General features: G+C 47.4%; 2 protein-coding genes across 2 annotated transcripts; both read left to right on the plus strand.

The window, feature by feature from the left end:
• The first annotated feature begins 7018 nt into the window (after positions 1 to 7018).
• Positions 7019 to 8617, plus strand: LOC137815785 (uncharacterized). The gene has a single exon (XM_068618898.1). The coding sequence runs from the start codon at positions 7019 to 7021 to the stop codon at positions 8615 to 8617; it is 1599 nt and encodes a 532-aa protein (XP_068474999.1).
• A 2621-nt stretch (positions 8618 to 11238) lies between these two features.
• Positions 11239 to 22946, plus strand: LOC137815786 (uncharacterized). The gene is made up of 5 exons (XM_068618899.1): positions 11239 to 11693; positions 11819 to 11898; positions 11975 to 12510; positions 12655 to 13097; positions 22772 to 22946. Exons 1-5 carry the CDS (start codon positions 11239 to 11241, stop codon positions 22944 to 22946), a joined length of 1689 nt encoding a protein of 562 aa, XP_068475000.1.
• Positions 22947 to 23447: the final 501 nt, after the last annotated feature.

Consider the following 23447-nt stretch of genomic DNA (forward strand, 5'->3'; position numbering starts at 1 on the left):
TGTTCTTTTATGTCATTTGTATGAAATATTTCTTTAATTTCTTCATTGTCTTTAAATAGAATTGGTTGTTCGTAAAATATATGAAAAGTTAACCTTTGAACTGGAGGCCTTCTATGATGAATATCAAAGGCAAATATGTTAGAATTGATGGCTCAAACAAGAAGGGGGGGGGTGAATTGTTTATGAAAGTTTTTCTCAAATAATGACTAAGAATGAAGTTCTTTAATGATTTATAGAAAGAAGAACCAAAGAAGCCAAAAGAAATAAGCTATTAAAACTGTTGTCAGTAAAACAATCGATTGATATTTTTATATAACCGGTTGTTTATGTTTCAGAGATAAAAGCAAGTATAAGTAGTTTATAAGGAAGGAATATCAACCGATTGAAAATACGAACTAACCGGATGATTATGACAGCAAATCAAATATCAAACAGATTATAATAGAGAGAGAGATAGTGAAAGAGATCAAATAAGGGAGGATTTTACTAATGGAGGAAGAGGTCATTCACCCAAACATTTGAAGTTCTTCCTTCTAGTATTCTAAAAAATTAAAGAAGAATTAAAATAAAGAGAGGACCAAACCTAAAGCCAAAAGAAGACTCAAGAATGGGCTTCAATTAATATCTCTCTTTATAGTTTCTTTTGTATAAATTTGTAAATAATATAGAATAGTGTTTAGGTAGGTGCTAAGAGGGAAACCTAAAGATACCTCTTGTGTAAAGCATCTTTAGATATTAGCTTCAGAAAGTTTTAGAAAGATATCCCTTCCTCCTTCACTTTAGGCGCTAGAAGTGGAAGAGTTACAAGGGAACTTTAGTTAGCTTCTTTTGTAAGCCTCTTGTACTTTCATGACCGGTCCTTCTCCTATATAAGGAGGGCTTGAGTCTTTCTAATAGAGATTTGATATTTTGAGTAAAGAAATTCTCCCAAATTGGTGAGTGATTGAGAGAATTGTGTCTTCTCTTCTTCTAGTCTTATCTTGAGTGCATCTTGAAACCTCAAGTGGCGGCATCTACACTCATTTTGGAGCCTTACATCCTTCAAGTGGCGTGTTCATCTCCAAGAACTCCAACCACATAAGTTCCCTATTTCATTTCATCTTCTTCATCCATTTTCCCTTCATTCCAAATTATCCATTTTTGTTCTACTTGTTTGTTTTCACTTTCAATCGATGCAATCTCTTCCTTATGATGTACTCTTTCATTTGCTGCACTTATATTCAATTTTAACTGGTGTAAATTGGTTGTTCTTGCTGTTTTTGTCGCGTCCTCCATGGGTATGATTGCTATATGTTGTGTTCTTGAGTTTCTATCCATGGGTTTGTTGTTCAAAATGGGTTTCTATGTGAGTTTGTATGTTTTGGTGAGTTCTTGAATGTTAAGAACATTGATCCAATTCTTAAAAAGTGCCAAATCATATTCCAACTCAAGTTGAATCCATAACATGTCCTTAGAATATCCCTATCATGTTATTGGAATCACATCATGTGGTATCAAAGTCTTAGGTTTGTTCTTGTTTGTGTTTGAGTTGTTTTGGCACTTTTAATTCAAGAACTTTACATTTTTGTTGTTACCTTTCTGTTTTAGGTTTATTTTTGGGTATTTCTTGCTGTTTTTCTTCTTCTTATTACATTGTGTTTGTGTCATTTTTATTTTTGAATCCTTATAAGTTTTTTCAAAGTCATGTTTCTCCAAAAATGTTATCAATTCTTTGAGGTCCTTTTGTTGTAATTTTTGTTTCTTGATTTTGTGTTGAGTACAATTTTCTGTGTTTGTTTCTTGATCCTTTGGTGCATTTTCTTTTTAGTATTGAGTTCATACTTGTGTAATAGACCTATACAAGTTCTTAAACATCATTTCTATTATGTCTTTGCTAGTTCTTAATTTTGTTTTTCATTCCTATTAGGTTTCCTTTGTTTCTTGAAAACGTGTTGACTGTTTCGATTTATTGCAATTTATTTGCTTACTAGAAATTTCTGAAATTCTGGATTTGAGTTCTTCAAAGTGTTATAAAAGAATAGAAAAAAGAATTACATCAAAATTCCAGGTACAAAAAATATGGTAAATGAAATAGGATCAGTGTGTAATTTTGCCGAAAAAAATGCGGTAATCTAGCAGTGATTTTGCAAAATTTATCGCAATTAATTGGCTTACATTTTTTTGTGTAATTCCAGTGCCATTGTTGATATAAGATCTTGAACTTTCTGTTGTTCCAATTTCATTATCCAGTTCGCTTTATACAATTCCAGATAAATTTGTGAAGTCACGCACAGTTTGCACAAAAATATTTTTCCCGTAGTTCTATTTTTGTTTTCTTCATCTATTCTAGTGCTTTTCTCTAGGTTTCTTTTGTGTGCCATCCTTTTCATTGAGTACCTTGTTTTATTGTTTGTCTTTTATCCACTATTATTTGTGTTTGTCATAACTCTTGTATTCCTTTTGTGTAGCCTTTCTTGTGTTACACCTTTTCTTGTTTGTCTTTTCTTGTTCTTTGAGTTTTGTGGTGCTTTAGCTTTGAAATTGAGTGCTTTTGCTTTGACATCTTTCATTTGAGGTTACTAAGGCCTCAAGAGCAGATTGGTTGAGGGAAGTATTCTTTCTTGGAGTGACTTGAGTGACTTTTAATTTTCAGTACATCTCTATAATTGTTCTTTTTGCTAACCTTGTTTTTCTTAATATTGTTTGCTATTGTGTTAGCTATTTTCTTTGTAAAATGAATACATATTCAAGTGCTGAATATTCCAAGCCACATTCTACTCATAAGGCTTATGTTCTTAATGAATTAAAAGAAGCAAAACAAGCCCTTGCTCTCAAAGATGAAGCTATGAAAAGATTTGAAGAAAGATTAGAAAAAGTTGAATTGAAGCAAGAAAGCTCTTGACATTCCATTCATGGAAGACATCATTCTTCTAGGCATTCTTCCAAAGATTCTTCCAATGCTCACGGCCATGGAGAAGATTATAGGAGAAGGAGGCATCATCATCATTCCCATGGAGAAAGCCATCACCATAAACAAAGACATCACCAAGAAGCAAAGCCTCAACTTTCTTTTGTAAAAGTACCTAGCTTTAATGGTGATAGTGATCCTAATGTGTATTTAGATTGGGAGGCTAAATGTGAACAAATTTTTAAAGCCTATGAGGTTGAGGAGGACCAAAAGGTGAAAATAGCTGCCTTAGAATTTGTAGATTATGCCATGAAATGGTGGTATAGCCTTGTAACGGACGTTTGCTATAACAAGAGACCTCCTGTGGTCTCTTGGAACGATTTGATAGAGTGTATGCGCCTTAGATTCGTGCCACCACACTGTAGGAAAGACCTAATGTTGAAGCTCCAACGGTTTCAACAAGGCACGCTAAGTGTGGATGCTTATTTTAAGGAGTTAGAAATGCTTTTACTTAGAGTACTCATGAAAGAAAGTGAGGAAGCTATGATAGCTAGGTTTGTGAGTGGTCTAAGAAGGGATATTCAAGATATTGTTGAACTTCAAGAGTATTTATCTTTGGGATCTTTGGTTCACCTTGCAATGAAGGGTGAATCCTAACTTGCAAAGAAAAATGCTTTTAAAACTTCTTCCAATGATGGCTACTACAACAATTCTTGGAAAAATAAAAAAAAAGTTTCAAACCTTCCTTCTAAAGATTTTTCTTTCACACCTAAAGAGTCTAAGCCTTCTACTTCTACTCATATATCACCAATCAAATCGTCTAGTAAGAAATGTTTTAAATGTTTGGGATATGGTCACATAGCTTCTAATTGCCCTTTTAAAAGGAATATGTTTGTGCATAATGGGGTAGTGGTTAGTGAGCATGATTCCAATTCATCTAGGCATTCTTCACCTTATAAGCCATCAAGTGAGATTGAGAGCAAAAGTCCTTGTGAAGGTGACTTATTGATGATAAGGCGAATGTTGGGAACAATTCCAAAATCTTTGGATGATACCCAAAGAGAAAATATTTTTCACACCTGCTGTCTTATCAACAACAAGTTATGTTCCTTGATTATTGATGGGGGTAGTTGCAATAATGTGGCTAGTACAAGAGTTGTGGAGAAGTTAGCCTTACCCACTATCTCTCATACCAAGTCTTATAAATTGCAATGGTTAAGTACCGAAGGTGAAATCATGGTTAACAAACAACTCCTCATTAACTTTGCAATAGGAAAGTATAAAGATGAGGTTTTATGTGATGTTGTGCCCATGGAAGCAACTCATCTTCTTTTAGGAAGGCCTTGGCAATATGATAGACAAGTTTTACATGATGGCCTATCCAATACAATGTCTTTTTCCTTCCAAGGGCGCAAGGTTATCTTAAAACCCCTCTCTCCCAAAGAGGATCATGAGGACCAAATAAAAATGAAAACTAAAAAAGAAAATGAGAAAGCAAAAGAAGTAAGTATTAAACCGAGTCACACCACTTTATCCACTAAATGAATCATGTTGACTCGTGCTATGCCTCAAGTTGAACCTCAAAGGTATTCTTCTTCTTTATCTTTTTCATTACCCAAGGTTCCTATTTCAACACCAACTTGGTTAAAGAATGTTAGAGATGATTTTTTCATATCTCCTAATGGTTTTTACCATTTAAGAGGACTTTTTCCAAAATATATCATCATTCCCAAACAATTTTTTCCAACTTGGTCTGTTTATAGGACCTCCTTTTCTGAACTCCCACTGCTTACAAATTCCAAGTCATGTTTGCCTTTTTTTTATTCAACTGTTAATTGTACAAGTAAACTGACTTTGTTATATGCAGGGATTCAGAATTCGTGGTCGAATTCTCACCAACTCGAGAAGTATGATAGAGATCAAATAAGGGAGGATTTTACTAATGGAGGAAGAGGTCATTCACCCAAACATTTGAAGTTCTTCATTCTAGTCTTCTAAAAAATTAAAGAAGAATTAAAATAAAGAGAGGACCAAACCTAAAGCCAAAAGAAGACTCAAGAATGGGCTTCAATTAATATCTCTCTTTATAGTTTCTTTTGTATAAATTTGTAAATAATATAGAATAGTGTTTAGGTAGGTGCTAAGAGGGAAACCTAAAGATACCTCTTGTGTAAAGCATCTTTAGATATTAGCTTTAGAAAATTTTAGAAAGATATCCCTTCCTCCTTCACTTTAGGCGCTAGAAGTGGAAGAGTTACAAGGGAACTTTAGTTAGCTTCTTTTGTAAGCCTCTTGTACTTTCATGACTGGTCCTTCTCCTATATAAGGAGGGCTTGAGTCTTTCTAATAGAGATTTGATATTTTGAGTAAAGAAATTCTCCCAAATTGGTGAGTGATTGAGAGACTTGTGTCTTCTCTTCTTCTAGTCTCATCTTGAGTGCATCTTGGAACTTCAAGTGGTGGCATCTACACTCATCTTGGAGCCTTAAATCCTTCAAGTGGCGTCTTCATCTCCAAGAACTCCAACCACATAAGTTCCCTATTTCATTTCATCTTCTTCATCCATTTTCCTTTCATTCCAAATTACCCATTTTTGTTTTACTTGTTTGTTTTCACTTTCAATCGGTGCAATCTCTTCCTTATGATGTCCTTTTTCATTTGTTGCACTTATATTCAATTTTAATCGGTGCAAATTGGTTGTTCTTGTTTTTTTTATCACGTCCTCCATGGGTATGATTGCTATATGTTGTGTTCTTGAGTTTCTATCCATGGGTTTGTTGTTCAAAATGGGTTTCTATGTGAGTTTGGCTTGGTTAATTACTTGTGTTTTGGTGAGTTCTTGAATGTTGTACCGTCCCGTATCCGGGCGTTGACAAAGTCAAGGTCAAAGTCAACATCGAGGTCAAAGTCAACATAAGGCGTCGCCTAGGCGAGGCGACGCCAAGTGCAAGCATTGCCAAGGCGGGGCGTCGCCAAGATAAGACGTCGCCTAGAGCAGGCGTCGCCAAGGTAGGGCGTCACCAAGGTGAAATGTCACAAAAGCAAGGCAATCATAGTGTTGCTCCCCGATACCCATGGGTAGGAAAGACCATGGAGGGAGTGACGCCGTGGGAAGGCCTCAAACCCCGATAACCCGGGGTAGCATTAAAGAAAAGAGAAAGGTGGCTTCAAGGCCATAGTAATAGCGCCGGTGGAGAGCAACCTGACTCGTGAAGTGCCCATGTCGCCCCAGAGAGACCCTTGGGATAGTTACGACTCATGAGAAGGGTCACGCCTAGGGGTAGCCAGGTGCAGGGTACGAGAGGAAGGCAGATACGCTCTTAAAGTGAGTGACTAGAGGTTTGGGGGCATGAGTTGGCACCCAGAAAGTCACCCCTTGCGCAGATGCACTCCCAGGTAAGAGAACTCACACGAGGAAATGCTCCCATGTGGGGTCACGGTGCTGTGAGGCCCTCCACGTGTAATAACAGCCAAGTCAAAACAGAAACATCAATTTGTCAGGTACAAGGTAATTAAAGTTATTTAAGTTAAAGTTTACGTTTCGAGCGTTTAAGGTACTTTAAATGCTTCGAGCGGTTTAAACGTCTTAAAAGCGCTGAACGTTTCATGACCTTAAATGCGCTTTAAGATGCTTTAAATGCGAGGGTAGTTTAAATAGAACCTTGAATGTTGGAAACGGGGTTCGAACTTTTGGCAGATTTCCCGAGAATACACTCTAGTTGCTTGCTCGAGTCTTGTGGCTACGCACAAGGGACTAGAGAAAGGTTGTTTGCCAGAAGGAGAAAAGATACATAATACACAGTTTCGTTTACCACCTTCAGAGTGCCATTCACGGTGCTCCGACACGGAGGTGCAGAGTTTTTGGTGTTTCTTGCTAGCTGACTTGAGCGTCGAAGTGCAAACGGCCGCTAGGGCGCCCTTTTGTCCTTCTTTGCAGGTATCCATAGGTAGCCAGAGGGAAGGTGTCCCTAGCTGACGGGCAAGGTTGCGCACAAAGACGTCCCAGGTCAACCGGTCGGAACATTTGGCGCCCACCATGGGGCCGATTTAAAACATCAGTCCCATCGCAAGCTTCAGGAGATCTATCGAAGCTACTATAACATTGGCAGAAGTTCGAGGAAACAGTGAAGAATGAGGGCCACCACTAGACAAGGTTCCGCACGCACTACGAGTGAGGAAATGTCCATGCAGCAGGTCATGGAAATGATGCGGGGGCTGCAGGATGAGATGGCGGAATCGAGGGTGGAACAAGAACGCATGCAGGCTGGTCTCGCAGCCTCACGTGTGAGAAACGAAGAACTCCACCGTATAAATGAAGAGTTGCGCCGGGGTTTGAGCAATAACCAAGGGCAACGTGAACAAGATGAGACCGAGCGTCTCACCCCGCCAAGGGAGTTTTCCACACCCTTCTCGCAGGAGATCCTGGATGCAGTAATCCCCAACACGTTCGCGGGACCCAAGGTGATCTTCACTGGGATGGAGGATCCTGAGGCGCATCTCACTGCATTCCACACGCAGATGGTGTTGGTAGGCAGCTCCGATGCCGCGAGATGCAAGCTCTTTATGAGCACCTTGACGGGGATGGCAATGGATTGGTTCATCAGCCTTCCAAATGGCCATATCACCTCCTTTCAGCAGTTGTCGCAGCTGTTTAGAGAGCAATACTTGGCGAACAGGGCTCCGCCGCTAGTTTCCTACGACCTGTTTGATGTAAAACAGTATCAAGGTGAGACCTTGAAGGAATACATCAACCGTTTCGGGGCCCAAGTAGTAAAATTTGGTACTTCAGAGGAGCATATGATCGTGTACGTATTCAAAAAAGGCGTATGTCCCGGCCCTTTTTGTGAATCGATTATTCGCAATCGCCCTAGGACCTTCGCTGAAATACGGCGTCGGGCGGTGGAGCATATCGCCTCCGAGGGAGAGGTGTGTGAGAAGCGCACCAGCGTCGTACCCTCACGCCCGAGAGCGCAGACGCGGGATCAACCCGTCAGGGTCAACGAGACCACGACGGGGAGAAAGAAGCCAGAGGGGAGACGCCCCTATGAGACCAGAAAACCCCAGCCCAGGGGTCCAGCAGGAGGGGATCGCTCGGCCAGGGAAAGGGCAAGGCCAGCGAGGTACAACTTTGTGGTGGAATTGAAGGATCTGATTGCCGTGCCCAATATAGCTGAAAGGTTGAGGCGACCGGCGAAGACTGACAAGGTGTTAGGGCCTCGCAAGGACTCTTGGTGCGAGTTCCACGAAGCTTTTGGTCATCACATCGACAACTGCCTGTCGCTGGGTTACCAGCTAGATGAGTTGGTGAGAAGCGGGTTTCTGAAGGATTATGTCGCAGAGCCCGCCACGACCACGACCCTGCCAGCACCAGCGGAAGAACAAACGCACAAGATGCCTATCCTCGGCAAAGTCCACACCATTGCTGGTGGCTTTTCCGGCAGAGGACCCACCGCCTCCCAACGAAAGAAATACGCGAGGGGGATCAATTCAATTGAAGAAAGAATCTCAGGTAATCCGTGGGAGTCAGACCTCGTGTTCACGAGGGCGGATCTGCAAGATGTTGTGCCGCACGACAACGACCCCGTAGTCATTTCAGTTGTCACGGCGGGCAGAAAGGTGCACATGGTTCTTGTCGACCAAGGAAGCTCTGCAGATGTCATGTTCTGGTCGACATTCAACAAGTTGCGGTTGTCTCCCGACCTCTTGAGACCCTACACAGGGTGCTTATAGGGGTTTGCTGACAACCAAGTGGAAGTACGAGGCTACTTGGAATTGAGGACAACGTTCACAGATGGAACGGCCTCGCGTATCGAAAGCATCCGGTACTTGGTCGTAAACGCCAATTCCGCCTACAACATCTTGTTGGGTAGACCAGCGTTGAACAGGCTGAACGCAGTAGCCTCCATGCGCCATATGAAGATGAAGCTGCCAGATCTCAGTGGCAAAGTGATTGTCATCATGTCGGATCAGGAGGAAGCGCGGAAGGCTTTTATTAAAGGAGGAAGAGGACATCCACCCTCACATTTGAAGTTCTTCCTTCTAGTCTTCTCAAAATTAAAAGAAGACATAAAATAAAGTAAGGATCAAGCCTAAAGCCAAAGAAGTCTACAAGCCGTCAAAGAATGGGCTTCAAATAAATATCTCTCTTTATAGTTTCTTTTATAAAATGTAGAATGTTTAAATATATAGTTTTTAGGAAGGTGCTTAGAGGGAAACCTTAGATACCTCTTTTGTAAAAGCATCTTTAGGCATTAGTTTAGAATTTCCTAGAAGGTGAGTCTTCATGCTTCACTTTAGGTGCTAGAAGTGAGTAGCATGCAAGGGACTTTTGGTTAGCTTGTTTTGTAAGCTTCATGACCAGCCCTTGCTCCTATAAAAGGAGGGCTTAGGTCCTTCATAATGCAGATTGGAATTGAGAGTAAAGAAACTATACTCAAATTTTGAGTGAGCATTGGAGAGCTTTTGAGCCTTCTTCTCTAGTCTTATCTTGATGGATCCATGGTGTCCTCAAGTGGCGGCAGCACACTAATCTTGGAGCAGCCATCCTCCAAGTGGCGTGATCAATCACCTACTCTTCCATCTCCATAAGTGTTCTTTTCTCTAGCTTTGTGTCTTCTTCATTTTCATGTCTAGCGTAATTGTTCTTGCCTTTACCGTCTCGTATCCGGGCGTTGACAAAGTCAAGGTCAAAGTCAACATCTAGACTCAAAGTCAACATAAGGCGTCGCCTACGAGAAGAAACGCCAAGTGCCAGCGTCACCACGAGGAAGCGTCGCCAAGGCAGGGCGTTGCCTAGGTGAAGGCGTCGCCCAACCAGGGCGTCGCCAAGATTAAATATCACTAAGACAAGGCGATCACAGTGTGATTCCCCGATACCCATGGGTAGGAAAGACCATGGAGGGAGCGACGCCGTGAGAAGGCCTCAAGTCCCGATAAATCCGGAGTAGTGATGAAGAGAAGATAAAGGTGGCTTAAAGGCCATAGTGGTAGCACCAGTGTAGGGCAGCCTGACTCGTGAAGTACCCCTGTTGCCCCAGAGACGCCTTTGGGACAGATACGACTCAAGAGGAGGGTCACGGCCAGGGTAGCCAGGCGCAGGGTACGAGAGGAAGGCGTATACGCTCTCAAAGTGAGTGACTAGATGATTGGGGGCATGAGTTGGCACCCAAAAAAGTCACCCCTTGCGCAATAGCACTCCCAAGCAGGAGGACTCACATGAAGAAACGTCCCCAGATGGGGTCATGGCGCTGTGAGGGCCTCCACGTGTACGACAGCCAGGTCAGAATAGAAACACCATTTAGTCAGGTACTAGGTAATTAAAGTCATTTAATACAGTTTCTGTTTCGAGCGTTTAAGGTACTATAAAGGCTCCCAAGCGTTTCAACGTCTTAAATGCGCTACGTTTTCTAATTAGACGCGCTAATTAAATGCGTTACGTTTTATGATTAAAAGCGCTTTAAGGCGCTTTAAATGCTAGGGTAGTTTAAATAGCGCCGAGAATGTTGGGAACGGGGTTGGAACTTTTGGCAAATTTCCCAGAAACTCTCTAGTTGCTTGCTCGAGCCTTGAGGTTACGCACAAGGGACTAGGGAAAGATCTTTGCTAGAAGGAGAAATACACACTAGACACAGTTTCCTTTTTACCACCTTCAGAGTGCCTTACGCGGTGCTCCGATACGGAGGTGCATAGTTTTTTGGTGTTTCTTGCTGGCTAACTTGAGCGTCGGAATGCAAACGGACGCTAGGGCGCCCTTTTGTCCTTCTTTGCAGGAATCCACAGGTAACCAGTGGGAAGGAGTCCCTAGCTGACGGTTGAGGTCGCGCACGAACACGTCCCAGGTCAACCGGACGGAATAGTTCGGCTATTTGCATTTTCCAGCAAGCTATTCTTCCATTGTTTGATTTGGTTCGGTGTGTTTAATTTCCAACACTTCTATTTCAGTTTGCTTATCTTTTGTTCCATTCTTTTGTGTTCAATTTGATCAATAATTGGAACTTCCATATGAGTTTTGGATTTGGTGCTAGTTTTGGTGAGTTCTTGACTTAGAACATTGATCCAATTCTAAGAAAAGTGCCTAAGTATTGTCCAACTCAAGTTGATTCCTAAGAAGATCAAGAATCTTTCTCTTCTATGCTATTGGAATCACATCAGTCATCAAGTCGGATCAGGAGGAAGCGCGAAAATGTTACGAGAATAGCCTGAAAACGAAGAGAGGCGTGTTCATGGTGTTCGAGCGTCCTCCAGGTGCAGACACGACGATGGAGATAGAGCCCTTGATTGAGGCGACGCCCACGGAGTCAACGCCTGGCGAGGCCACACCCGTGAGGGCGACGCCCGAGGAAGACGCGCACATGGAGGAGGGGCCTGACGACACATCGCCCGTAGAAGAGTCGACGCCCGGAAAACACTACCGGGCGACGAACCTCAAGGAAGATAGCAGGGATCAGCCGGCGGCCAATGTGGTGGAGAGGCAGATTGACGGCAAAACGTTTAAGCTGGGGCGTTTGTTGAGCCAAGAAGAGCAAGATGAGGTGGCGGAGGTCATTTCGCGTCATTTAGATGCTATCGCATGGTCTGCCTCAGACATGCCGGGCATCGACCCTGACTTTTTATGCCATCACCTTAGCATGGACGCCACGGTCCGCCCCGTGCGACAAAGAAGGAGAAAGTTTAATGAAGAGAGGCGACTAGTGAAAAGGGAAGAGACGCAGAAGCTGCTGGACGCTGGGCACATCAGGGAGATCCAGTACCCTGAGTGGTTGGCCAACGTCGTCCTGGTGAAGAAGGCGAATGGGAAGTGGAGGATGTGCGTGGACTTCACACACTTGAACAAAGCGTGCCCGAAGGACTCGTACCCACTACCCAGCATCGACGCACTTGTGGACAGTGCCTCCGGTTGCAAGATACTTATCTTTTTATATGCATTTTCAGGTTACAACCAGATCAAAATGCACCTGAGAGACGAGTGCAAAACTGCGTTCATGACAGAGACTTGCAGTTACTGTTACAAGGTAATGCCCTTTGGGCTAAAAAACGCAGGCGCCACCTACCAAAGGCTGATGGACAAGGTCCTAGTGCCCATGTTAGGGAGGAATGTGTACGCCTACGTGGATGATATGGTAGTGGCGTCGAAGGAAAGGATGCAGCACGTGGCGGACCTAGAGGAGTTGTTCGTCACCATATCAAAATACCGCCTCAAGCTGAACCTCGAGAAGTGTGTCTTCGGGGTGGAGGCCGGTAAGGTCCTAGGTTTCATGCTCACGGCGAGGGGAATAGAGGCGAACCCCGATAAATGCGCAGCAATCATCGCCATGCGGAGCCCGACATCAGTAAAGGAAGTACAGCAGCTGATGGGGCGAATGACAGCTTTATCAAGGTTCGTTTCTACGGGAGGAGAGAAGGGGCACCCCTATTTCCAGTGCCTTAAAAGAAATAGTCGCTTTGCATGGACCGACGAATGTGAAGCGGCTTTCATCAAGTTGAAGGAGTACTTGGCGACGCCACCGGTCCTTTGCAAACCAGTAGCAGGCGTGCCCCTCCGGCTATACTTCGCGGTAACAGAGCGAGCTATCAGTTCTGTGCTGGTCCAGGAGCAGGACCAAATTCAAAAGTCCATATATTTCGTTAGCAAGGCTTTACAAGGCCCAGAGACGAGATACCAGTCGCTGGAGAAGGCAGCGTTGGCCGTGGTATTTTCGGCCAGGAGGCTCCGCCACTACTTCCACAGCTTTACAGTAGTAGTGATGACGAACCTCCCTATACAAAAGGTATTGCAGAAACCTGTTGTAGCGGGAAGGATGGTGCGTTGGGCGGTGGAGTTGTCAGAGTTTGACATCCAGTATGAGCCCAGAGGATCCATCAAAGGGCAGGTGTATGCAGATTTTGTGGTAGAACTCTCGCCCGGAGGTGAACAAGAGGTGGAGGCGGGCACGCAGTGGTCGATCTCGGTCGACGGCTCTTCCAATCAGCAAGGAAGTGGTGTGGGGATAGTCTTGGAGGGACCCAATGGTGTGCTGATTGAGCAAGCTCTGCGTTTTGCCTTTAAAGCAAGTAACAATCAGGCTGAGTACGAAGCACTGATTGCAGGGATGCTCCTGGCTAAGGAGATGGACGCGCAGACCCTCTTGGTGAAAAGTGATTCCCAGCTGATTACAGGACAAGTATCGGGTGAGTTCCAAGCAAAAGACCCACAGATGGCGGCGTATTTAAGGTACGTTCAACTGCTGAAGGGAGCATTTAGCGCTCTTGAGCTAATACACGTCCCACGAGAACAAAATTCCAGAGCTGACCTGCTGGCCAAGCTGGCCAGCTCAGGCAAGGGGGGCAGGCAGAGGACAGTAATCCAAGAGACGCTCAAAGCTCCGAGAAAATTCATAGAAGACAACAGAGTGGATGTCCTCCATATTAGCACTGCTAGAGGAAGGCCAAGGAGTCATCGTTCCTTAACTCAAGATACGGTGAAGACGCTTCATATCAGCACATACACGGACACGCCCGAAGGAGGAAGGCATGCACAGATATATGCTTTAGCCGAAGGAGACACCTGGATGACGCCATACAAACGGTATCTGGCGGATGGAGTATTGTTTAGACACGGGTTCACCCACCCTATCCTAACATGCGTAAGCGGCGACGAGTGCACCAGAATAATGGCAGAGCTACACGAAGGCATTTGCGGGAGTCACGTAGGGGGAAGGTCCTTAGCTTCTAAGGTGGTACGTGCAGGTTTCTACTGGCCAACAGTAAAGGAGGATTGCGTGCGCCATGCCCAGCGTTGCAAGCAGTGTCAGAAACACGCTGATTGGCACAAGGCGCCGCCAAAAGAGCTGAGATCCATATTCAGCCCGTGGCCTTTCCATACGTGGGGGATCGACATCCTAGGTCCATTCCCATTGGCGATAAGGCTGATGAAGTATTTGATCGTTGCCATTGAATACTTCACCAAGTGGATAGAGGCGGAGCCCGTGGCCCAGATTACTGCGCACAAGGTGCAACACTTTGTTTGGAAGGACATTGTGTGTCGCTTTGGCGTGCCTAGGCGGCTGGTATCCGACAATGGAACCCAGTTCGCCAACCAACAGTGGAGGAACCTGTGCACAGAGGTGGGCATCAAGCAAGTGTTCGCATCAGTCGAACACCCCCAGACTAATGGGCAAGTAGAGTCAGCGAATAGAGTTTTGCTGAGAGGACTAAAGAGAAGGCTAGAAAAAGCTAAAGGAGCGTGGGCGGAGGAAGTGCCAAGGATTGTGTGGGCATACCACACCATGCCCCAATCTTCCACCATGGAAACGCCTTTCAGCCTAGTATATGGGTCGGATGCGATGATCCCGGTGGAGATTCACGAAAGCTCGCCACGTTACCAAAAATTTGTGGCCGAAGAATCCAACGAAGAAAGGCGGGTGAATCTGGACCTCCTGGACGAAGCCAGGGAAGAAGCAAGAATAAAGGCTGAGGCAGTAAAGAGAAGAGTAGAGCGACAATATAGCTCTAAGGTGAAGCCACGACAGTTTCAGGTTGGCGACTTAGTTATGAGGAAGGCTCACCCATATGAGCAAGAAAATAAATTGTCTCCCAAGTGGACCGGACCCTTCAAAATTACCGAGGCTAAGGGGAATGGTTCGTACAACTAAGAGACTTTGGAATGGGGTCCCATTCCGCGCAGCTAGAATACGGCCAATTTGAAGTTTTATTTTAGTTGAATTATGTAAGTGAGCAGCCATGTAACAATCTTATTGTAGGGGACACTCTTTTTCCCTCTCGGGGGTTTTTTAACGAGGTCACCCAAATAAAAAGAAAAAGAAGTTCAAGAAAAACCTTACCTCAGTTTTTTATCTTCTTCCCACTCGAAGTGCAAGACCAAGGGGTAAAGAGATAAAAGACAAAGACTCGAAGTGGCGATACGCGTTGCCATGAAAGGGGCGTCGCCAAGAAACATAACGGAGGAAACACGCACAGTATGTTAAAAGAAGCGAATGTAGACGAGGGTGCACAAAAATGAAGTAACGGCGTTACAGAAATCAAAACATGGCACCAGAGAGTTAAAATTTGTACCGTCCCGTATCCGGGCGCTGACTAAGTCACGGCTCGTGATCAATCCATAGATACCTATAGAAAATAAAAAAGCACTCAAAACAAGTGCATGCTCGAATATCATTGACCAACTCCTTTTCAATTTTTATTCATTTCGATCTGAATATGAATTCAACGGATTTTATTGCCTAAAGTCAAAGTCAACGACTGGAAGGTCAAAAGTCAACGCAAGGCGTCGCCTATGTGTAGAGATGCCAAGAGGAAGCGTCGCCAAGGCAAGGCGTCGCCAGGGGAAGGCGTCGCCAAGGCAAAGCGTAGCCCAGATGGAGGCATCGCCTCGCTAGGGCATCGCCAGATTAAACAGTGCTAAAGTAAGGCAATCACGGTGTGGTTCCCCGATACCCATGGGTAGGAAAGACCATGGAGGGAGCGACGTCGTGAGAAGGCCTCAGGTCCCAATAGCACGGGGCAGCAGTAAAGAGAAAGAAAAGGTGGCTTCAAGGCCATAGTAACAGTACCAGTGAAGGGCAGCCTGACTCGTGACGTGCTCCTGCCGCCCCAGAGACGCCCGTAGGGCAGATACGACTCAAGAGGAAAGTCACGCCCAGGGCAACCGGGTGCAGAGTACAAAAGGAGGGCAGATACGCTCTCAAAGTAAGTGACTAGATACTTGGGGGCATGAGTTGGCACCCCAAAAAGTCACCCCTAGCGCAGTAGCACTCCCAGCAGGAGGACTCACACGTAGAAACGTCTCCAGGTTGGCCGAAGCGCCCCCAGATGGGGTCATGGCGTCGTGAGGCCCTCCACGTGTACGACAGCCATGCCAGAATAGAAACACCCTTTAGTCAGGTGCCAGGTAATTAAAAGTTATTCAATACAGTTTCCCTTTCGAGCATTCAGGTACTATAATGGCTCCCGAGCGTTTCAAACGTCTTAAATGCGCTACGTTTTCTAATTAAGCGCTTTAATGAGTGCGTTACGTTTGTGAGTAAAAGCGCTTTAAGGCGCTTTAAATGCTTGGGTAGTTTAAATAGCGCAGAGAATGTTGGAAAAAGGGTTGGAACCTTCGGCAAATTTACCAGAGAACTCTCTAGTTGCTTGCTCATGCTTCAAGGTTGCGTACAAGAGACTGGGGAATATTTTTGCCTGGGGGAGACAACACACACATATACACAGTTAATTCACCACCGCCAGAGTGCCACACGCGGTGCTCAGACACGGAGGTGGACAGTTTTTGGTGTTTCATTCTGGCTGACTTGAGCGTCGGAGTGCACACGGCCGCTAGGGCGCCCCTTTGTCCTCTTTTTTGCAGGAATCCACAGGCAACCAGTGGGATGGTGTCCCTAGCTGACGGTTGAGGTCGCGCACGAAGACGTCCCGGTCAACCGGACGGAACATTTGGCGCCCACCGTGGGGCCGATATAAAACATCAGTCCCATCACAAGTTCGAGAAGGTTTATCAAGTTACAGTAACGTTGAAGGAGTTTGGAGCGACAATAGCCCCCACCAGACGAAGAGCAGCGCGCGCAGCCCCAGCAGACCTATCCATGCAGCAGGTCCTGGAAATAATGAGGGGGTTGCAGCAGGACATGGCGGATTCGAAAATGGAGCAGGAACGCATGCAGGCAGACCTTGACACCTCGCATGAGCGGAACGAAGAGCTCCACCGTGTGAATGAGGAGTTGCGCCAGGGCCTGAGAAACGATAGGAGGCGGCCTAGGCATGACGAGACGGAGAACCATTCCCCACCAAGGGAGTTTTCCACTCCTTTCTCACAGGAGATCCTAGACGCAGCGATCCCGAACACGTTTGCGGGACCCAAGGTGATCTTCACCGGGATGGAGGACCCAGAGGCGCACCTGGCTGCATTTCACACGCAGATGGTCCTGATAGGCGGTTCTGATGCTGCCAAGTGCAAGCTCTTCATGAGCACCCTGACCGGGATGGCTATGGACTGGTTCATTAGCCTCCCAGAAGGTCATATCACATCTTTCCGCCAATTGTCGCGGTTATTCCCAGAACAGTACTTAGCCAACAAGGCCCCGCCGCCGGTCTCCTACGACCTGTTCGACGTGAAGCAATATCAGGGGGAGACCCTGAAGGAGTATATCAATCGCTTCGGGGCCCAGGTCGTGAAGGTTGGCACAACAGAAGAGCCTATAATCGTGTACGCATTTGTGAAAGGCGTATGCCCCGGCCCCTTCGGAGAATCCATTATTCGTAATCGCCCTAGGACTTTCGCTGAATTACGGCGCAGGGCAGTAGAGCACATTGCTTCGAAAGGGGAGGTATGTGTGAAGCGCACCAGCGCCGTGCCCTCACGCCCGAGGGGACTGGCGCGAGTTCAACCCGTCAGAGTCAATGAGACCACGACGAGGAGAAAGAAGCCAGAGGCGAGACGCCCCTACGAGGCCAGAAAGCCCCAGCCCCGGGGCCCAGCAGGAGGCGAACGCCCCGCCAGAGAAAGAGCAAGACCGGCGAGGTACAACTTCGTAGTTGAGTTGAAGGATTTGATCGCCGTACCTAACATAGCCGAGAGGCTGAGGCGACCGGCGAAGACCGACAAGGTGTTAGGGCCCCGCAAAGACTCTTGGTGCGAATTTCACGAGGCTTTTGGGCACCAAATTGATAATTGCCTGTCGTTGGGCTACCAGCTAGATGAGCTGGTGAGGACTGGGTGTTTGAAAGATTATGTTGCAGATTCCCCAACGACCGCCACCTTGCCGCCACCGGCAGATGAGCCAGCACACGAGATGCCTGTGCTTGGCGAGGTCCACACCATTGCTGGAGGTTTTTCCGGCGGAGGACCCACCGCCTCCCAGCGGAAGAAATACGCGAGGGGGGTGAATTCAATCGAAGAGAGGCTCTCGGGGGAGCCCTGGGAGTCAGATATTGTGTTCAAAAGAAGAGACCTCCGAGATGTGGTGCCCCACGACAACGATCCCGTTGTCATCTCAGTCGTCACAGCTGGAAGGAAGGTCCACAGAGTGCTTGTTGATCAAGGAAGCTCGGCAGACGTCATGTTTCTGTCGACCTTTAATAAGTTACGGTTGTCCCCCGATCTGCTGAGTCCCTATACGGGATGTTTGTATGGGTTCGGGGATAACCAGGTAGAGGTCCGGGGGTACCTGGAGTTGAGGACTACGTTCACAGACGGAGAGGCCTCCCGTACAGAGAGCATCCGGTACCTCGTCGTGAACGCCAATTCTGCCTACAATATTTTGCTGGGCAGACCGGCGTTAAACCGTCTGAGTGCAGTGTCCTCCACCCGTCACATGAAGATGAAGCTACCGGACCTCAGTGGCCGGGTGATAGTCATCAGGTCAGACCAAGAGGAGGCGAGGAAATGCTATGAAAACAGCCTGAAGACGAAGAGAGGCGTATTTATGGTGTATGAACGTCCGCCAAGAGCGGACACGACGATGGTTGAGGCGACGCCCGTTGGGCTGACCCGAAGCAGATGTGCCAATGGAGGAAGGCCCTGACGACGCGGCGCCCGTAGAAGAGGCGGCGCCTGTCGAAAAGGCGGCGTCCGTCGAAGATGATAGCAGGGAGCAGCCTGCAGCTAACGCCATAGAAAGGGAGATTGGCGGCAAAGCTTTCAGGTTAGGAAGCTCGCTAAGCCCAGAAGAACAGGAAGGGGTGGTAGAAGTGATTTCGCGCCACCTGGATGCCTTCGCATGGTCCGCTTCGGATATGCCAGGCATCGACCCTGATTTCCTGTGTCACCACCTCAGCATGGACGCCACGGTCCGCCCCGTGCGTCAGAGAAGGAGGAAGTTCAATGAGGAACGACAACAGGTGGTGAGAGACGAAACGCAGAAGCTGCTGAGTGCTGGCCACATTAGGGAGATTCAGTACCCTGAGTGGCTCGCCAATGTCGTCTTGGTGAAAAAGGCGAACGGAAAGTGGAGAATGTGCGTTGACTTCACGGACCTGAACAAGGCGTGCCCAAAGGATTCCTATCCGCTGCCCAGCATTGACGCCTTGGTAGACAGCGCGTCCGGCAGCAAGGTGTTAAGTTTCCTGGACGCCTTCTCAGGGTACAACCAAATCAAGATGCACCCAAGAGACGAGAGCAAAACTGCATTCATGACGGAGACATGCAGTTACTTTTATAAGGTGATGCCCTTCGGGCTGAAGAATGCGGGCGCCACGTACCAGAGGCTAATGGATAAGGTCCTGGCGCCAATGCTTGGGAGGAATGTGTACGCTTATGTCGACGACATGGTGGTGGCGTCGCCAAGTAGGGTGCAGCACATGGCAGACCTCGAGGAGTTGTTCAACACAATATCCAAATACCGCCTCAAGTTGAACCCCGAAAAGTGTGTTTTCGGGGTAGAGGCTGGTAAGTTCTTGGGTTTTTTGCTCACCGAGAGGGGGATAGAGGCGAACCCCGACAAATGTGCGGCTATTATCGCCATGCGGAGTTCGACATCGGTAAAAGAGGTGCAACAGTTGACAAGGCGGATGGCGGCGCTCTCGAGGTTTGTTTCCGCCGGAGGAGAAAAGGGGCACCCGTACTTCCAGTGCCTCAAGAGAAACAGTCGCTTTGCCTGGACTGATGAGTGCGAAGCGGCTTTCATTAAGCTGAAGGAGTTCCTGGCGACGCCACCGGTCCTCTACAAGCCGGTAACGGGCGTGCCCCTCCGTTTGTATTTTACTGTAACGGAGCGGGCCATCAGTTCTGTGTTGGTCCAAGAGCAGGACCAGAGTCAGAAGCCCATCTACTTCGTGAGCAAGGCCTTACAGGGGGCTGAGACGAGGTACCAAGCACTAGAAAAGGCGGCGCTGGCAGTAGTGTTTTCTGCTAGGAGGCTCCGTCATTACTTCCACAGTTTTACGATGGTAGTGATGACCAATCTCCCCATACAGAAAGTGCTGCAGAAACCCGATGTGGCAGGAAGAATGGTACGCTGGGCAGTGGAGCTGTCAGAATTCGACATCCAGTACGAGCCTAGAGGGTCCATCAAAGGGCAGGTGTACGCGGATTTCGTAGCAGAACTTTCGCCCGGAGGTGAGCAAGAGGTGGAACCTAGTTCGCAGTGGCTACTCTCGGTTGATGGCTCTTCAAACCAACAAGGGAGCGGTGCGGGAATAGTGTTGGAGGGACCCGACGGCATACTCATCGAGCAGGCCTTGCGTTTTGCCTTCAAGGCAAGTAACAATCAGGCAGAGTATGAAGCCCTGATAGCAGGAATGCTCTTGGCGAAGGAGATGGGCGCACAGCACCTCCTGGTGAAGAGCGACTCTCAGTTGATTACGGGGCAGGTGTCGGGCGAATTCCAGGCGAAGGACCCACAAATGGCGGCGTATCTTAGATACGTCCAGTTATTGAAGGGGGCGTTCAACGCTCTTGAGCTGATACATGTCCCGAGGGAGCAGAATGCCAGAGCTGACCTGCTTGCAAAGCTGGCCAGCTCAGGCAAGGGGGGTAGACAGAGGACAGTGATCCAGGAGACTCTCAAAGCTCCGCGTCGATTCGTGGAAGACAACACGGTGGATGTCCTCCAGATTTATACATCAAGGGGAAGGCCGAGGAGCCATTCCTCTTTAACCCAAGATAAGCAGAAGGCGCCCCGCATCAGCATATACGCGGGTGGGCCTGAGGAAGAGCAGAGGCAGGTCTGTGTTTTGTCCAAGGGAGACACCTGGATGACGCCCTATAAACGGTACCTGGCGGATGGGGCTCTTCAAGTGGACCCTGAAGAGGGCAAAAAAGTCAAAAGAAATGCCGCCAGATATACTTTGGTGGATGGGGTGCTGTTCAGGCACGGCTTCACTCACCCTATCCTAACATGCGTTAGTGGCGATGAGTGCACCAGGATAATGGCGGAGCTACACGAAGGCATCTGCGGAAGCCATGTAGGGGGAAGATCCTTAGCCTCCAAGGTAATACGCGCAGGTTTTTTCTGGCCAACAGTGAAAGAGGACTGCGTACGGCACGCCCAGCGGTGTATGCAATGCCAAAAGCACGCCGACTGGCACAAGGCGCCGCCAGAAGAGTTAAGGTCTATATACAGCCCGTGGCCTTTCCACACATGGGGAATTGACATCCTGGGCCCTTTCCCACTGGCTATCAGGCAGATGAAGTATCTGATCGTCGCCATAGAATACTTCACTAAGTGGATAGAGGCGGAGCCTGTGGCACAAATCACCGCGCATAAGGTACAGCATTTTGTGTGGAGAAACATCGTGTGTCGCTTTGGCGTACCCAGGCGCCTGATATCTGACAACGGGACCCAGTTTGCCAGTCAGCAGCTGAGAAATCTGTGCGCTGAAGTGGGAATCAAACAAGTGTTCGCATCGGTTGAACACCCCCAGACCAATGGACAAGTAGAGTCAGCAAACAGAGTCCTTCTGAGGGGGTTAAAAAGAAGGTTAGAGAAGGCCAAAGGGGCATGGGCAGAAGAGGTGCCAAGGATTATATGGGCATATCACACCACGCCCCAATCCTCTACTATGGAGACGCCTTTCAGTTTGGTATACGGGTCGGACGCGATGATTCCAGTAGAAATACACGAAAGCTCACCGCGTTTTCAAAACTTTGTAGTGGAGGAATCTAATGAAGAGAGGCGGGTGAACCTGGATCTGCTAGAAGAGGCCAGGGAAGAAGCTAGAATAAAAGCTGAAGCGATGAAGAGAAGAGTAGAGCGGCAATATAGCTCTAAGGTAAAGCCGCGACAGTTTCAGGTGGGCGACCTGGTGATGAGGAAAGCCCACCCATACGAGTTGCAGAATAAACTGTCTCCCAAGTGGACCGGGCCCTTCAGAGTTACTGAGGCTAAGGGCAATGGTTCGTACAACCTGGAGACTTTAGATGGAGGCCCTATCCCGCGCAGTTGGAATGCAGCCAACTTAAAATTTTATTTCAGTTGACTTATGTAAGCAGTATGTAACAATTTAGTCGAAGGGGATGCTCTTTTTCCCTTTCGGGGGTTTTTTAATGAGGTCACCCTAATAAATGGAAAAACCAGTTGAGAAAAAGAAGTGCCTTGGTTTTCAGCCTTTATCTTCCCTTGTTAGAAGAAATGTGATGCGCCGCCTAGGCCATGGTGTCGCCAAAGAAGAAGGCGGGAGGAAGTAGTAGAAGTGACTGTCTGAGGGGCATGTTGAGTTCTTTGTCGTTTGAAGACTTGCCCCCCAGCGAAGTCTTTATCATCGGAGACCACCTCCACTACCCTTTTCCCTTTGTCAAGGGGGGCTGATGAAGTAGCAGCCTCGACCAACGCGAGGGGCATGGCCGCGATGGGAGGTGGCGAGTGTGGAGGTTGGCTAGGAGAGAGTTGGACTGGTGGAGTTGATGGCGTCGTGGTGTGTTGAGAGCGAGAATTGGGAGAAGATGGAGAGGCGTTGGAGGTTGGAAGGGCGGCCCCCCAACTTCCTTCGCCGAAGCCCCGTCTTTGGACTTTAGGACATGAGCCAGCCTCAATCTTCGTTGTCTATCCATTTTCGAATCTGCACCAAAAAGGTAAATGCAATAGGGGTTAAGCACAAGTTAAACACTATACAAAGAAGACAGATAAGTCATACACTAAGTAAGAACAAGAAAGTGCAGTGAAGGAAGAGTTATGAGGGTGGCTCTCATACTTATGTATTTCGCTAGAGCCTCAGCGTTGTACTCTAGGGGGGCAGTGTCGAAGCCCCCCGTGCTGGTCAGAATTTGACAAGCCTCTCGATCGTTCCAGGGCAACTCGTCAAGGGATTTGGGTTTCGTGGGCTTCACCTCCTTCACCCAGTACAAGGAGAAGCCGTCAAGGGCGGAGGGGTGAAAGTCAGAACAATAAACTTTGAAGAATTTGCCCTTCCACCCCTTGAAGGATTGTTGGAATAAGGTCAGGTGGACCCTTCCAGGTATGTTGTTGAGGCTCACCCAGAGGCTCTTCCCCTGTTTCTTCACTTTGAAGAAATGAAGGAAGATGTCGACGGAGGGAGCGTGCCCGAAGAACCCGCACAAGATGTCAAAGGCTTTGACAAAGGCCCAGCCGTTGGGGTGCAGCTGGGCTGGGGCAACGTGGATTTCGGTTAATAGTTCCCTCTCGAACCTGGAGAAGGGAAGCGCATCCCTATGCGCTTGAAAACCACCTGGTAGAAGTAGAAGAAGGGGACCCCGTTGTTGGCCCGCTCATCCCCACATACAGGCTACCCTAGGGTACAAGGGAGCACTGCTATGTCATCGTCGTGCCATTTTGCGAAGGCACGATGGTCGTAGGTGCTCGACTCTCCTACGTGATCCCTCCAGGCCTTTGTGGAGACCAAGCTCGAGTACTCATCGAGCAGCTCGTCTGGAGCCCATGGGTAAAGGGCCCTCTAGTTGACTTTGGGGGGTGGAGGGTTGGTCGTTGTTTTAGTACGCGCCATTGATGAAGAAACTGGAGAATGAAGAAGAGAAAAGGTTTAGCGAATGGGGTCAGGAAGAAAAGGGGGAAGAAGCCCTAAGAAAACCCCTACCCACGCGAGAAGTTCAGAAGGGGAGAAACAGAGAAATGAGGAAGAAAAACGTGAATGCAAGGAAAATAAACAGGCCCAG

Source organism: Phaseolus vulgaris, chromosome 1 (assembly GCF_000499845.2).
Source record: "Phaseolus vulgaris cultivar G19833 chromosome 1, P. vulgaris v2.0, whole genome shotgun sequence".
NCBI classification, from domain to species: Eukaryota; Viridiplantae; Streptophyta; class Magnoliopsida; order Fabales; family Fabaceae; genus Phaseolus; species Phaseolus vulgaris.